The sequence below is a fragment of the Vidua macroura genome, chromosome 5 (assembly GCF_024509145.1).
Source record: "Vidua macroura isolate BioBank_ID:100142 chromosome 5, ASM2450914v1, whole genome shotgun sequence".
NCBI classification, from domain to species: Eukaryota; Metazoa; Chordata; class Aves; order Passeriformes; family Viduidae; genus Vidua; species Vidua macroura.
Genome location: NC_071575.1, coordinates 37,996,876 through 38,014,185, shown reverse-complemented (window position 1 = coordinate 38,014,185; position 17,310 = coordinate 37,996,876). Strand labels below are relative to the sequence as shown.

Below are 17,310 nucleotides of genomic sequence, written 5' to 3'. Positions count from 1 at the left end.
CAGAAGCCACATAAGTTGCCAGCGCGCCGTGGCCCGGCGGCCGGACGGCGGGGAGAGCCCGCCGCCTCTTGCCTGACCCGATCCGACCTCGTCTCGTTCCCCTCCCCGAGGGCTGCTCCCCCGCGGGGCTCCCGGCGGCCAGGGTGATGCGGCTCGTTGGGAAGTAAGAGACCGTGCGTCCCACGCGGGCCGAGAGCCCCCCTGCCTCGGAGTCTCCCATGCTTTCGGGGCCCCCTCGGGTGGCGGCGGCCCCGCGGGAGGCGGGGGCGGCGCTGCCGTGATGGCCCTGGAGGAGAAGCGGGAGAAGCGCCCGCCCGTCACCCCCATGATGATCGAGGAGGAGGCCGCCTTGCGGAACGGCAGCCGGGGGCTGCCGCCGGGACCCTGGGCCGAGACGGCGGGGCCAAGACCCCGCACCACGGAGCGGCACATCGCCGTGCACAAGCGCCTGGTGCTGGGCTTCGCTGTCTCCATCCTAGCCTTGCTGGCGGTGACCATGATCGCCGTGCTGCTCAGCGTCCGCTTCGAGGACTGCGGCGCCGCCGCCGACGGTCCGCCGCGGGCCGGCGGCAACGGGAGCCTCTCGGGGGCAGCCCGGCAGCCGCCCGGTGCGGGGCAACCCCCCGGCCGGCCGGAGGAGGAGGTGCGGGGCGGGGAAGCGGCGGAGGAAGAGGAGGAGGAGGAGGAGGAGTGGCAGCGGCGGCGGGAGCTGCCGCCCTGGGCCCGGCCGCGGCTGCCGCGGCACCTGCGGCCCCTGCACTACAACCTGATGCTGAGCGCCTTCATGGAGAACTTCACCTTCAGCGGGGAGGTGAACGTGCAGCTGGAGGTGCGTAACGCCAGCCGCTACATCGTGCTGCACGCCCACCGCATGCACATCGAGGCGGTCCGCGTGGCCGAGGACAAGCTAGCCGGCGGTGTGCGGGTGGCCCGCACCTTCTTCTACCCCCAGACCCAGGTGTTCGTCGTGGTCCTCAACCGCAGCCTGGAGGTGCAGAGAAGTTACAACCTTAAGATCATCTACAACGCTCTCATCGAGAACGAGCTGCTGGGCTTCTTCCGCAGCTCCTACGTCATTCACGGCGAGCGAAGGTAGCGGACGGGCCGCGTCGCCTCAAACCCAACTCGGTCCGAAGTTGGCGGCCCCCGCGCCAACTTCGGGTAGGGCGGCGCTAGGACCCGGCGGCCGCGGCGCCGCCAGGCGGGTGATGCCGCGGGCTCTGCGCTGCCCGGCCCCGGCGGTCTCGCCGAAAGGTGTGGGGCTCGGCCGGCTGCCCGGGGAGTGGGCTACGGCGGGGGAAACGGCCGCCAAGGCTGCCTGGTGACCGCAGGCCAGGCCTTGCCTCTCCCCGCCACTACTCTCTGGTCATCTCCGTAGGGCCCGGCTGTCAGAGCAGAGATGCGGAGGTTCTCGGGGACCGCGAGACCTTGCCCGCTCTAAGCGACCGGCCCGTGTCGTGAGACAGCCGTGAGAGCGGCTGGAGGGCGGCCGAGGCTGCGGGACTGAGCGGGGGCGGGCGGAGCTGCCTCGGGCTGCGGGGCGGTGCGGGCTGGGGCCGTGCGGAGGCCGGGCCGGAGTTAGCCGGGGCCGCCGGCAGGTGAGCGGAGCGCTCCGCCTGCACGATCCGCCTGCGAGGGGAGGGTTGCGGGAGCGGCCGGCGGGGTAGGAGAGGCCCCAGCGCAGCTTGGGGATGGAGGGTGGCAAGAAGCAAACTTGCAAGGGTGCCACCAGGGAAGCAGACCGTCCGCTAGGTCCTTATCAGGGCAGAGGCTCCGGGTCTCTTTCACACAAAGGCTCTCCCGTTCGGCTGCCGTGTGCCCTGGTATGACAGAGTCTTGTCAGGTTACAAATAGCAGCATGTAGGGCAGCGGGACTTCTGTTTTGCTTTTATTCTGTTTGGTAAAGCAAAAAACACTGTGGGATGCGTTTTCATATAAGGTGAATATGTTTACAGTACAGCTGGGTCGCTGCAGATTTACACCCTGTGACCTGACAAACCTGATTCATTTGCGGGCAGAGCAAGATTCATTCTTGATCTGTATTTACTCACGTAGTTAAAGCCCCTTGGGTCCCTGTCTAGGCCCTTCTTGCGGTAGGCAGGGTTACTGTGGAGGGCCCCGTTTAGCCAGTTACAGAGGCTTTCTTTTTAAAGAAGGTGTTTTCTAACCACATTGAGGCTTTGTAATGGAAAAGAAAGGCAGGGTGGACTTCTCGATAGTTCTGGCTCAGCTGGTTTATAATTTTAGAATTGGATTATTTTTAAGCTGTCCTTTCTTGAAATATCTGTGCAATGACAGGTTTTCTTTTCCTGACTCTTACTGTTTTAGATTGAGGAAATAATATAAGTGAAACAAAGATTTTATAGTTGGAAGAACTGGGTAAAAATATTAAAACATGAAAAGCATCCTCACCAACAATTAAGTCAAAATCCCTTTTATTAAAACATATTTTCATTACTATGATTACTGACAATTTTAAAAAGCCTGATACTAGAACTGCAAGCAGGATCGAAATTAAGTTTTTGCAATTTGTCATCAGAGTGAAATAAAAAGGAAATTTCAAAAAGCACAGTTGTAAGAAAAGATGCGGATAAAATGCCTTTTGTCATGGTAGACTGAATGGTTGGGGTAATTGGGAGTTCTTACAGACCTGTATTGAAATGGGCAAATCAGAAAACAAAATACTGTTAACAGCAGGGGGTATAATTCTCTCTACAAATCTGAGAAGTTATTTAAGCAGTTATTATTCTCATGTACTTCGACTTTGTGTAGGAATAATTGAACTGTCAAATAGTAGGTGTGGCAGTGACATTTCTCCAGAGCTACTGTACTACACTTCAATACTGATCCCCTAGATAAGATTTAGAAACCATCATCACCAACAAAAAGGTCTATTCACTGTTTTGGTCATCAGGATAGTTTAAGACACAGGGTGGAAAGTGATGGTAAAATGTTTTTCACAGTGGTCTGTGTGTAACTTTTCAGATATAAATTACTTTGTTTTTAATACACTTAAGTATAGTCGTGGGCAAAATACTTACCTTAAATAAGGTAGCATTGCTATATTGAAATCAGTGACATGTTTTTCCTTTATACCAGCTCACTTATATTTCTTTCAGTAAAACATTTTTATAACTAGTTATTGCATGGTTGTAGTTTCAGGTGTTAAATAGAAAAAATGTTTTTCCTTTTCAACTGTCACAGGCTTAGTGACTCACTATAGTATAAAGTGAATAATACCCATTCTAAACCACAGAATCTTTTTGATCAGACAGTGCTCATACAGTAAAAAAATGCATTCTGATTAATAACCTATTTTTTAATATGATACATATAACCATTTTTAGTCCTCAAACACGGACAGCTTCTGTTATGATAGACCGACTTGCATGCTCTGGGACACCTTGGTGTTCCAGCAGGGCTTTGATTTTTTTGACATCTTTATATTCAATTAAAGTACATCATCCTTATTGGAGTAGTACTTGCTGTAAAAGGGTCAAAACCATCATTTTTCACTTTTGTTGTACATGAGGATCAAATAACTCTGCTGTGAGGCATCACAAACATATTTTATGATTTTTTTCCCCTAAAGTAAGTTTCTTTGGCCTTCACAGGTGAATGTTGTAAATCAGTCTGAAATGTAAAAGCTACATTAAAGTATTTATTTTCTGACTGAAATCTTTCCTACTGCACTTGAAATATAAAGTGCAAGTGGTAGGCTGCAAATTTACTTTGCATTATGTGCTAGAATTTACTGACAGTAATCAACAGAAATAAAATACAGAGCTACTGTAGGAGTATGCAGGCATAATATAAATGAACATCAAAGTTTTGCGTAAGGGAAAAGGAAAAAAAAAATCTTATATCACACAGAGAAAACAAAGACATAATCTTTAATCTTGTAACAACTAAGATGCCAAAATAGATAGGTTATTGAGGAAACACATCTTCTTTTAATAGACAAGATGGAATTAAAACGCTTGCAAGTTCCTGCCATGGTATTCTGAGAAGACAGACTGTGAGCCTGTCATTCCCTCAAGTACAACCTTTTGTGGTGATATCTTTGGGAACAGGAGGTAAAAGTGTTGGCACCCAGAGAGCTATGTAAAGGGAAGGATGAGATAGTCAAACTGCCCTTCACTTCTGGCATGCTGTAGAAGTCTGCTTGTTTTACTTGAACACAGAGTGAAATAGATAAACAATGTTTTGGGTTTAGCTTGTTTGTTTTCTTTAAATGGTTTTTTTAAGCAGTTTTAAGATTTTGTTTGTTTTGCTTTATGGCACAACAAGCAAATCGTTTGATAGTAATGCACATGTTATAAATATCACTATTATTGGTAGTTGGTGTATTTTTATACACCAACTACCAATAATAGTATGAAATATTGACTGCCCTGTGTTTGCCCAGTTATGTCTATGTGGTTATATCTGTCTATCTGTGAAAACACAGAAGATGAAGAGTTTACCAGGGTTTATTAGCCGGGGAAGGGATTCTTTCAGTGGCCTAATATGTATTAAAAGATTACTGATAAGATCTCTGAGAAGTGGAGTGAAGATGTGGAGAGGGGACAAGGGAAAGCTTCCTTATTTAGAGGGTATCACAGTATGAACAGTATTTCCTAAGTATGTGTTTAGGTGTGTGTCGGAGCTCATTAAAATCATTAATTGCAGAGGAAAGTTCATTATTCTTACTTTGTTAATAACAGTCCAGTACAGTTTTCCATGCTCACTTGAAGCTTCTGTTGATGTCTGTAGCTGTTTAGAGTGTGCCTAGCATGCAGAATCAGGTCCACTTGAAATACTTTGCATATAAAATAAGTTGCTTTGCTTCATTTAATTGGCTGATTTGGCTTTGTTGCAGTAGTGCAAATCCACTGATATGGGAATTTTTTGGATTAACACTGGGATATCTGGCACCAACTTTTTATGTTAGATATAGCAATCTTATCCAAAATGCTGGTTTTAATAATCTATGTTTTGTAATGAGGCAAGAAAAATGAGTAATTCCTTCAATAATTATTAGTCAAAGAGGCTTTTTATTTTAGAAAGAAGACCAATGGTAACTGCTTCAGTGGTGGAAAATGTTTTCAAGTTTTTAAAAAGTCAGTCTTATTGAAAATATATATCTAGTTCTATCAGGTGCTAGAGCAGGAAAAAGATGTGACGTTTCAATAAAATGATTTCTTCATTGCCTCCAAAATATGTGTAAAATCCAAAATGTTGTAGAGAAAGTTAATGAGTTACGTTTTTTTTTTTTTTCCCTATGGGGTACCTATGTTTTTGCTCTGTCAGTGTTAGTGTCATATTGCAGATTAATGGTTATATACTGATTAATAATAGGTGCCACCATTTTCATTACATCAAAGCTTTCCACCCATCCTTTTCTCTCAGAGGAATAACAGATGATTAGTCAGCCTCTAAAATTTTGAGAAATGTTTGCCTGGTATCTAAAATTGCACAGTTTGAAACCCTGGAAGATGAGACATGAATCAATACCAGTCAAAAAGCCTACAGACATGCTGCCTTCACATTTACATGGTTGGCCCATGGTAATTTTCTCATTCTACATGCCTCCAGAAAATACTCTTACCAAACTCCATAATTCAACCTTTTAAGTTTAGCTTCTTGTTTCTGCAAAAAGATCACGAGTTTTCTCCAAATATGTAAATACATGTCTCCATCCAGAAAGCTTCCTATTCTGTATCTAGATCAGAATTTATTTAGTTCCAAAGAAAACAGTTACAGGTTTTATTGTCAAGCTAAAGCCTTTCCATTCTTCCCATACGTGCTTAATAAATGTTTAATCTTTCCTAAATTTGACCCATTAACTAAGAACATGGATTTGCTTTCTATAAAATACACCAGAAAAGAAAAGCACACGTAGAAGAATGGTGAAATACTTTGTGCTTGCGCAAAGCACATTTGCTTGCATTTGTGATTCTGCAAAGCTCACAGAATGGTTTTTTTTGGAGGTGCACAGACAACAGCAGTGCTATATAGCACTGTGTCCCAGACCTATGTGCAGCCGGTACAGAAGTAATCAGCTGTGGAAAACAATGACCCTCCTGAGTGCGCTGTGTGATCGTAAGTTCTCATGCCCAAAGAAAGGTAAAGCGCCCTGTCAGTGTCTCAGGGCAGAGTGAATTCCCTGAAGGCTCTTAAATCCTGGTTTGAACTGAGTGTGCTTGTTTTACGTTTTATAACCAACAGTGGCTCCCTTTTCCCCCCACATACTGGTGAACAATATTGCGAGAACCTGAAGTTTGATGCAAGGCGAGGGTTGATTTCTTTAGTGTTAGTGTGGTATCTACAAATTTCCTACAAATTTGTATCTATTACATTGCAGTAGAGGTGGTAATAAAATGATCAAGCAGTGTTCAAACACTATATATTTTGTGTATTACAGTTTTAATTTTTCCTCCTTTAAACCACAATGGTCAAGCAGTGTCTGATTTGGTATGTCTGTGAATCAGGTGCTAGGCACAGCTAGCAATCAAATTTTATTTTTGTTTTCTGCTTTTCTAGGTTTCTTGGTGTTACGCAGTTTTCTCCTACTCATGCCAGAAAAGCCTTTCCTTGCTTTGACGAGCCCATCTACAAGGCTACATTCAAAATCAGCATCAGACATCAAGCAACTTACTTATCTTTGTCCAATATGCCAGTTGAAACTTCTGTTTTTGAAGAAGATGGATGGGTTACAGATCACTTTTCACAGACCCCTCTCATGTCCACCTATTACCTGGCTTGGGCAGTGTGCAATTTTACATACCGGGAAACTGTTACCAAGAGTGGAGTAGTTGTAAGTATTTCTAATGTACCAAAAATATTTCATTACTTTGAAAACACTCAGTTTTTGTAAAGGGATTGTACCAGCAAATACTTAAAATATTTTCTTGATTGATATTTTTAAAATTTGCTGGTCTATTTAATGATTGTGTGTATTGTTTGGGACCTTTTCTGGAGGTTTGTCTAACATTTTTGGTTTATCTTGTGCCTTTTGTAAACGGTTAGCTTAGTAGGTGTGATTATCTGATTAAATTTTAAACTTTTAAATATGCTGTTAAACTAAAATTTGTTTTTCTTGGGAAGTTTTTTCATGTTTTTCCTGTAGCCTTTTCATTAGCAGTGTTCATGAGATTATTAAAGTGGTAATACTGGTAAGGTTTCCAGTCTCCTTCCTTTGATACTGATGTGTCCCTTGGTGTGCTGTATGCTAGCTCAGGAGGCTGATATAGTAATTTCTATCTTAGATCTTTTGCTCAGGAGCAGGACTTTGCAACCTATCCACTTCCTGAGGTTGATGGAAGCACTAAGTTTCTTAAGCTGTTTTTTTGCAAATAGGGCATGATTCCAGGAGTTACACCTTGAAAAAAAAAACAAGAGAGAAAATCCTTTATTTATTTATGTCAGTTTTGGTTTCTTGTACAAATATCAAAACTGTATAACAAGCCAAAACATAAATGAGAAATGCTGTCAGCTTAATAGAATATTTTACAGTGCTGTCATCTTGATTTTTCAGGTGAACATGCAGAGAAACCCTTCCTACTTAGATACTGTGAGTAACAAAACAGAGCTAGTGCTGGAAATAGAGGACTAGACAACAGTTTGAGCTGTGAGCCTGAGCAAAGGAGGGTTCACCTTACACTTTGGCAAGTGCTATATGATTTTGTGCTGTAGCCTGGAGGATTGAGGAAGGGCTGCAGACTGTTCATATCAGGAAATATCTCCTTAAGCACTTTGAGCCAGCCTGAGCATTGTGCTGCAGTGGAGGGAGCTGATCCACCTTCTCTGAGCCAAAGGTGTTTCTTGGCCTTCCTTGTCCCAACCATGAGCTCTGTACAGCCATATGATCTGGCTGAAAACTTACCTGAAAAATAACTGAAAATGTGTTAAGTTTTCAGCCAAAACAGTTCACTGATCCAGCTTTTTGTGCTGCTGCCAGAGTCTTAGCATGAATTCAAGGCTGTACTGATGGAAGGTAGACCCAGAAAGCACTGGCATATATCATTTAGGCCATCTTGAAGGGATCAACAAATAAGTCTTCTTTTTGTTACTGGAACAGCTGGGTAGGACACTTGGGAGCCTTTCTTCAGACCTTTTCTACCATGACCAGCAGACTGTTACACTACTTTCTGGCACCACACAAGGAGGAAGTATGACTAGGAAGTGGTTCTCCTAGTGAGGTGCTTTAATATGGGAACTGCTGAAACTTATGTAATATTCATAGGATCATAGAACAGTTTGGGTTGGAAGGGACCATAAAGACCATCTAGTTCTGAACCCCCCGTCACAGGCAGCACATCTTCCACTAGACCAGGTTGCTCAAAAACTATATCCAGCATGGCCTTGAGCACTTCCAGGGATGGGTCATCCACAGCTTTTCTGAGCAACCTCACCACCCTCACAGTAAAGAATTTCTTCATAACACCTAATCTAATCTGCCCCCTTTTGTTTTAATGTTACTCCTTGTCCTATCACCACTATTGGCATAACCAAGTATTTAAAATGTTGGGGATGGAAGTCAGGACCATCAGTTTGAAACGTGACCTATTTCCTCCTTAACTCACTTTATTGTAGTATTGTTTAGAGCTCATATCCTATAGACTTTTGCTGCTTGAATATATTTGATGCCTTGAAAACAGTGGCACATGTCTTGTAGACAGCAGTTGATAACTTTCTGCTGTTCTTGTGGTTTTTTTCAAAACTATTCTCAAGACTTTTGATTTACCTGGAATCTGAACAGAAAATCCAAGTATTCTTTTGTTAGGAATTTTTGGTTATACTAGAGCCTTATATTTATGCTTGAGTCAGTTAGTTCAGCACCTGTAGGAGATACATGTGTATATCGCACCAGCTTGACAGTACCAATGTACAGAACTTTGCCAACAATTATGAAAATTAGTAGGTTAATCTTCGTGAAAACTTGGAGACCAAAATCCTGCATAGATTGAGATAGTCTGTTATCCTATAAAATTGTTTGTTAAGTCTAGATTTTAGCTCTTGTTTTTTTATAAAGCCGTTATCACAGAGGTATATTAACACCCAGGAATACTGAAATAGTTTGCACTGGGTTATTGGTTGAATATATCTTGCTATTTTTCAGTTCCATTTGGGATCTGATCATCTTTTATCATGGTTCAGTTTTGTTGAAAGAGTATGTTTTAAGGTATGAACTTACAGCAAGTACTTCAGTTCAGAGCTGCATTCTTTCAGATGAATTGCTGAGGTAATCCATCTTTTTGAGTCTCTTATATTACGATGCCAGGAGTTCATGGACGCTACTGAGTGAATTTGAAATCATTGGAATCCTTGCACATGGAATTTCAAATTTCTTAGTTTCCTTCAAAACCACTTTTTACTAAAATACACTTACCCCCATATCCATGGCAATTAAGTTAAATGTATAATAAAAGTAATTTTGCTTCTAAAAATAAATAGATTTTCATGAAAATTACCCAAACCTTTGGCTGAAGCATCTTGATAGGCTATTTCTTATATTGGTGAATATTAATTTTAATTAATGCAGTGAACCTTCATTTTAATTAATGCAAATATAACAGATATATTTGTTAGTAGACACCTAAAAGACTCCAGCTTGCATATACTTTTTCTTTTCTTTTGGCAGTTCTATGAACCTCGTTTTGGTTCACAAAACTTTTTGGAGGGAGTGGGCTGTCCTTGCAAATTTTGACAGCATGCTAATGATTATAATCTCACTTCTCTTCCAGCTAACCAGTATTAATAAAGTATTGTGGTCAAAGTTAGATAAACTCTGAGGAATAGAACTAGCTGTGAGATGAAAAGCAGATTTTTTCCTCTGGCTTAAATGGCTTAAATGGCTTAAATGTTAACTTTTCATTTTTTTCTCAAAGAATGCAGCTGACCTTAAAATTAGTTTAATCTTAAGCATGACATTCAATACAAGTTAAGTTTTAAATAGAAACTGCCTTTTGGAAAGCTTAGGTAGCCAATCAAAATACTTACGTGGCTATAGCATATATAATTCTTGCATGAAGATGTTTTGCATTTCATACACTAAAATTAATTGGAAAAGGGGAATTAAGACAAGCAGTTATTTTTTAGGAGCATCCTATAGTGGATGTGAATCATTATCACATGCATAACTCTAGTCTATGTGGGTCTGGTCCAAATCCCTTCCAGATTAGGTAATTTAAAAGCAGACCTGACTTTTTATATGTATTACAGGTATATAATATGTTGTTCAGATTCAGCTGGGATTACAGAAAATCACTGCAGCTGCCTTTGTCTTTAGGCAGGGACTTTATTCCTGTGTAAAGGACAGTGGTGCAGTCATCTACTATGGAGTAGGGAGCAGTGTAGTTCTACCAGGGTGATGCCTGAGGTAATGTTGTTTTGAGGGAGGAGGGGTGCCCTTGCAAGCAGGCTTAGCTGATCATGTATGGCTCTAGCAGTTGTACCAGCTGCAGCTGGGGAAAATCATGGGATCTGTATACTGTCATCTTTGCACAGTACAATAATCCAGAAAACTCCACTTACCTCCACATGTTCTTATTTTTCATTTCCTAATCATGCATCATATGTTCTTTGTCAGTAATTCTTAAAAGCAAAATATTGATGGTTGAATTGTATTGTCTGTCACATATCTCTGTGTCTCTTTCCTTTGTGCTTTCAATCCACCAGGTCTTTTCCAACTATTGTTGCTTTATTTTTTCCTCCTGCTTGGATTAGTGCTTCTAGTCTCCAAACCCTCTGTTTCTCATTCTTTTGTCAGATGAGCACGGAAGACTTGCTATTTCCTGCATGGCTTTTCAGTGTCTCATAAGTTAATTCATTTTTTCCCCTGTAAATTCTTTCTCTTTTTGAATTAGTGGAAGGAGGGAGTACATAATGTATCAGTGGAGATGAATGTATGGTTGGAAAAGATGTTTCTGGGAGATTCATCTTCTCCTATTCTTCCTTTTTGCTGTGAATGGGATGTGGAGATAGGTATGGAAATAAAATGCCAACTGGCAACACTAAAGTGTTTCTCTTGTCAGGGGGAGTATCTGCTAAAAACAGAAAAAGAAAGTGTATGGAAAGAAATGAAGTCAGGAGGAATTGTGGGTGCAGGGGTTAAAGAGACAAGTGCACACAGTACCCGAGCAGATGGGAATGAGCAGCTGTGAAAGAAAGTGGCTATCTAGCTGGGTGGTGGTGAGTGGGAGGAGAAATGCTGAAAGAAGACAGTACCCAAAGAAGAATTTTGCGTGGTTTTACTTTTCTTACCCCTGGTTCTATTCCAAAGTGGTGGCAGCACATTTTGCAGGACTGGCAGTGTGTGCCTGACCACAGCTGGGTCAGCTGCTCAGGGTAGGACCTCCACTGTCTGACTGAACCCATGTATATTCCATTTTGGAGAGACCTTTACAATGAGGTGTATCTTGGTTTCAGCTGTATTAAATGTTATTGTAGTGCCATCAATGCTAAGTACTTTGTCATGATACAAAGACCTTAAGGCTAAGAAAGTTCTTACGATAAGAATTATACCGGAATAAAGTTAACCTTTATTGCACTCCTTTTGTTTTGATCTTGCTTTATCTAAGATGTAATTAATGTTCACAAGCTGTACTGTACATTTAATCTTACCCTGGCCAATGAGGAGGCGCTCTAATAATCTGGCTAAAGGAAAGTAAGATAATTAGTGTTTCTGCAGTGCTTTTTGGCTTGCAGAGAGCCTATATAGAGGTCCTGGTATTGAATTTTCTCAGGCATGTGCCTGGGGGGCTCACTCAGTTTGGCTTAATATAACTAAAAAAGATGTAATGGTCTCAAGAATGGGATCCGTGTAGTAATAATTGCTTGATTCTGCACAAGTGAAAAATTATTTTTGTCCAGGAAGAGCTAGTGAACAGAGTCACATAAGCAGATATAGATCATGATCGGTACATGTCCAGCCGCTCATGTTAGTTTACTTCCAGCATGGGACCATGGTTTTATTCATGTCCATAAGACAAGATACTGGGTGTAGTACAGTGCTTCCAGCTGGACAGCTGTGTTGGGCATTCCCTTACCTGAAGTGTGGTGATCAGTCTGAGGAGACTAAAGAGCTGACTTTCAGTAATAGTCTAAGAAAAAGAGAAAACCCCATGTCAATCAGCAGAATAACTTTTTTTCCCAGTGAGTTTTGTCATTTGCTAGTTGCTAGAAAAAACTGAAATTATCAGTCTCGTTTAAAGTAACTATGCACTTACTATGCAGTTTGGCCAGTAGCTTTTATAAAATTATTTTGTATTTGAAAAATGTATTAGTATTTTTATCTAATAGCAAGAATGACCTCAGGACCAGGCAATTTCTGTCAGCTAATCACTACCTGGGTTAAAGGCTTGAGGCTCTTCCTTAGGCCCTCTCTTCAGCTGATGGTAGTAACTGCCAGCAAAGTCTCTTCATCAGTTATTATTAATTAATTAATATTGAAGCAATTAGATGTGAGATAATTCTTTGTGGGTGAGCATATTGGTTACAGCAGAATGGTTACACTATCAAAAGTAGAACTTGTCCTCAATTAAAATTTTCTTCCTCTGCAGCCTGAATTTAAGTGCAGCTCCAGAGCTGTGCTCTAGGTTTGAAGCCCTGCAAAGTTACTTTTGTTAGCCCATCACTTACCACTGGGAGGCCACACGTTTATCTGATAAACAGGTAACAGCTAACACAGGAAGCACCAGGGATATTTCTGAATCCTGGCATGATGCAGACTTGTAGTATTTAATCTTTATATGTCCATGAATCTTACAATGATGCACATTCATTTTTGCTTTTTATTACCAGTGTCCCACACTTGCTGTCTTCAGAACAGCTTTCATCAAACAGTTAAAATGCATGTTAGAAAGAATTAGGAAGTATGCAATTACGTTGAGCTAGAAAAGAACACAAGGCTATAGATAGGTGTGTTTGTGCTTTCTTTTGCAGGTGTGACATTTTCTCTGTAGTTATACTAGGCTGGTTCTGCAAGTATCTTTTACTCAGTTCAGTGCTTACTAGTGTGAATTACTTAAGTGGGAAACTGTATTATAATACAATAGGAATCCAAAGAAATTTTAGCTTTTTCAGATTCATTGCATCAATATTTGTTTACCCATTCTGTTTCAGATTTGTATATTGAAAATAACTTCTAATTTATTAATTTTTAAATACTGTAGCTACAAAGCATGCTACAAACAAAAACCTATGTGATCAGCTTCCATGCTAAACTGAATATGCCAGGGAATTTGTTAAAAACATAAATTGCAAACTTGCAATCCATTGTTATTGATTTCTGGTTGAATTTGCAAGTTGAATGCACTAGGAAAACGCTGTACATTTATTGTGTTTACTCCTTTAAAAATTACTGCCTGTCAGCACTTGTAGTACATACTGTATTTAAATGTGATATTTGTTTTACTAATGTCAATGCCCAGGTGCACTCTGCAAATAATGCTATTGAATTGAAAGACTCGAGTTTAGAAGCATTGTTTTGTTTTGTTTTAGGCTAGGAAGATCACCTGTCAGTATTGTCAGTATTTGGGGGCAGTGGTGTACTTTGTATATAGTAGCAAGAAGACTGTCAAAAAGCACAAATCAGTTTCTTAATTTGTGGGTATTTTGTAGGTTTATGGCTTGCTTGCAGTTACAGTGAGGAGGGAGAGGCAGCACATGATTCCTGGCATGATGGTTGTCAGAACAGCTTCCTAATGGTAATTCTGTACATTCAAGAACAGTTCGGCCTGTAGCGGCTTCATCTGGGGTCTCTGCTGCCTAATGAAAGAAAAGAAAGGTCTGAGACTTAGTATTTCCCACTCCTTCCCTGCCATTTGCCCAGAGGAGAGTACAGTGAAGTGCCTGCAGTTCCTTCTACTTCCCACATTACAAGCAAGGAAAGGAGGGAGATGTAAGAGAAGACTTCCCTTTCATGTGCTAATGAACATATGCTTAGTAGTACGTGCTGTGACAATGCAACCATAGTCAAGACTGAAAACTCGAACTGCGCTCTGCTTTCTGTACTGTGTTGTTTCATGTCTCCTTATGCTTCTTATGTTGTGCTGTCATATTTTATTTCATTAACTTATTCATTTGTCCTTGGCATCAACATGAATACTGCTCTCTGACATCCAAGGAAGTAGCAAGAGTCTATTAGCGTCTTTCTGTAAGAGTCATGCTCTTGCTATAAAAGCAAAAGTGATGTGCCAAATAATCTGTGGGAGGTATCTCACTCCAGAACAACGTAAAGGTGAACACATTCCTGCACCAGCCTGAACATCTGTCAGTCAGGCCAGTGCTTTCCTGCGTACCTACCAGAATAACTGTGCTCTGTGGAGTGAAAATGGATTACAGACTTAGCTGACATCTAGTTGAATGACAGATACAGTATTTGTTGATGGAGGAGAGTGATGTGTGCTTTTATTTATAGACCAGTGCCTCCTCCAGGGTTTAGGTAAATTTTAATTGTAGTTTTCTTACAGGAATGAGAAACATAGCCTGTTTGTTTCCAGTTTTTATAACCAGTGGTGAGAAAGTAATCTCTTATTTTGGAGATTCATGCCTGTTGCTGGTTCAAGCCTCCTTTTTGAGGACAGACAGTCAGGTGTCTGTAATGTTCACCTTTTAGGCTTGCCTTGATCTGTTGTTTTTGTGTTGGAAAACCTGCACAAATACCACCTTATTTTTTCCCTTTGTCTCCCAGTATTTTATGCTGCCTGAAGATTTATGGTATTTACCCTCATTTTTACTAGTAGAATACCTAGTCAATTGGATTTTCTTCTAAGGTATTGTAGGGTTGACAGAACTCTTTTGCCCTTCTGATGGGGTACTTTCACACTTCAGGTACCTTTTTTGGAAGCTTTAATCAGGTGCTGGAATGGAGTGAGATGCTGGAGAGCAGTGGTACAGAAAGTGACTTTGGGATCCTGTTTGATGGCAAATTGAACCTAGGTCAACAGTGCCCTGGCAGCCAGGAGGGCCAACCCTGTCCTGGGGTGCATCAGGCACAGCATTGCCACCTGGGCAAAGGAGGGGATTGTCCTGCTCTGCTCTGCAGTAGGGCAGCCTCACCTCAAGTGCTGGGTGCAGGTTTGGGTGCCACAATATAAAAAAATATATTAAACTATTAGAGAGTGTCCAAAGAAGAGCCGTGAGGATGGTGAAGGGCTTTGAGGGGAAGCCTAGTGAGGAGTGGCTGAGGTCACTTGGTCTGTTCAGCCTGGAGGAGACTGAGGAGATGCCTCATCGTGTCTTTGATATTCTCATGAAGGGAAGCAGAGGGGCAGGTACTGATTTCTTCACTCTTGTGACCAGTGGCAGGACTTGGGGAAATGGCATGAAGCTGAGTCAGGGAGATTTAGGCTCAATATCAGGAAAAGGTTTTTCCCCCCGGGTGTGCTTGAACACTGGAACAGGATCCCCAGGAAGTGGTCACAGCACTACACCTGTCAGAGTTCAAGAAGTCTTTGGACAATGCTTTCAGGCACATGGAGTGATTCTTGGAGATGGTGCTGTGCAGGACCAAGAGTTGGACTTGATGATCCTGATGGATCCCTTCCAACTCAGCATATTCTGTGAATCTGTAAATGTGCTTTTCCAGGGTCTAGCCTCCATGGCTTCACATGTCCTTTCCTGCTATTCTCCAGGGGTGTTATTTGCACAGGGCAAACTGGAAATAATGAGGATGGAATGCAGATAGTGAGGCTGATTGACTGCCTTGTAGGCAGTGCTCTCATTCTCAAGTTATTCCAGCTCATAGTGGTTGCTGTGGCTGTCCAATTGCTCGAGCTCATCACGTGGTCCCATCCCCTGGCACCTCTCATGCACTTGGGTGGGGACAGGTGCCAGAGAACCAGCTCTGTTGGCCTGGTTCCACTGAATGGTACCCCTAGGAGATCCTCTGCTGCTCCTGCCTGGCAGCTTTCTGGCTGCTGCACGCTGTTGAGACCTAGCAAGAGCAGTTAGAAATGAGAACTGAGCGTGTTATCTTTGTATTTGGAACAGCATAATTTGAAAGCAGATTATGTTTCTCTTTGAAGGGTAAATGACCTAAAGTTTATTAAAAAAAAGTTATCCCACAGTGGATTATCATGAAAAATGTTTAGCTATGCATTTTGTTTCACAGCATGCAGTGGCACTGTGTGGCAATGTGGGACAGAACAAGAAGACTAATATTTTATTTATTTGAAACGACTGGGTGGGGGAGAGGATAAGAAGCAAAAGGTGGTTATTAGCATTTGCCTCTGGGGTACCCACACTTTTTTCCCTCTCACCTCCCTTTTCCCAAGCGCGGTGATAGTTTGGTAGTCACAGCAGCTTGGAACCTCAGTTAAGAGTTCATATCCTCAGGGTGGCAAGTAGCACCTCAGTTAATAAGGGTAAAAGGGAATAAAAGGTGTAGGAAATAAAAGGTGTAGGAGGAAGAAGGGAAATGGATTCCTATAGAATAATTTCAAAAAAAGTATACCTACTGAATCATTTGCATACCACATTTTCTTGTAGCTCTTCAATCCCCTGGCTAAATAAATCACAGACCATTGTTGAACAATAAATAACATCATGCTGTGTTTTGTTTTACTGAAAAGTGTTCCTATATGTTTGAAATTTGATAATATTGTTGTAAGTTCATTGTTGCACTTTAAATACCATGAGGAAAAGGCAAAGTCATTTATTCCTGATGAGAAAGTTTGATAGTTTTAGTTTTTTTGTCTGATAGTTGGATGTCTGTTTTTCAGGTAGAAGCCCAAATCTGCATGTGGGAATGTCAATGAGTGATAAGATGTACTGCTTCATTCAAAGTCATATGCATATGCATTCATAAAAAGATTTTTGGCTACTGCTGCATCAGAGATGACATACCTTGTTTTTTTTTTTTCCCCTCACAAGACGATATGAATAATTCTTCTTATTCTTCTCTCAATTTCTTACTGAAATTCTACTAACAGGATTTGGGGGATGAAAAGGGAATGATGCCCAAACTTGCTTTTCCTCTCATCATGAACCTTTGTTTTTTATTCCTTAGCAATTCTGTAAGTTTAAAATGTTAAATACGCAGCTCTAAAGTAAAAGAACAGAGTGATCACTGGGATCTGATTTATTTCAGTCCACAGTACTTTTACTATACAACCTTTCTGAACAAGCACCAGCAGAGGTAGTAGTAGCATTCTGCTCTTCTTTGGAAGTCTGCTGTCATGCCATGTTCAGGTTGTATTTGATCTTTATTGTGATCTCTTTTTATAACTGTAGAATGTGAAGTGATGGTTTATACTTGTGCTCTATTTAACTTGCTCTGGGGTTGTTGAATGCTTATTCTTGAGCCAAGACCGTTAGATCTGA

General features: G+C 41.8%; 1 protein-coding gene across 1 annotated transcript in view; it reads left to right on the top strand.

Moving 5' to 3' along the window:
• Positions 1–280: 280 nt before the first annotated feature.
• Positions 281–17,310, top strand: part of TRHDE (thyrotropin releasing hormone degrading enzyme) — a 207,960-nt gene continuing 190,930 nt past the window's right edge. Inside the window, exons 1-2 of the mRNA XM_053977659.1 lie at positions 281–1,092; positions 6,526–6,799. Of these exons, the coding sequence (XP_053833634.1) occupies positions 281–1,092; positions 6,526–6,799 (1,086 nt within the window). The remainder of the gene's footprint in view (positions 1,093–6,525; positions 6,800–17,310) is intronic.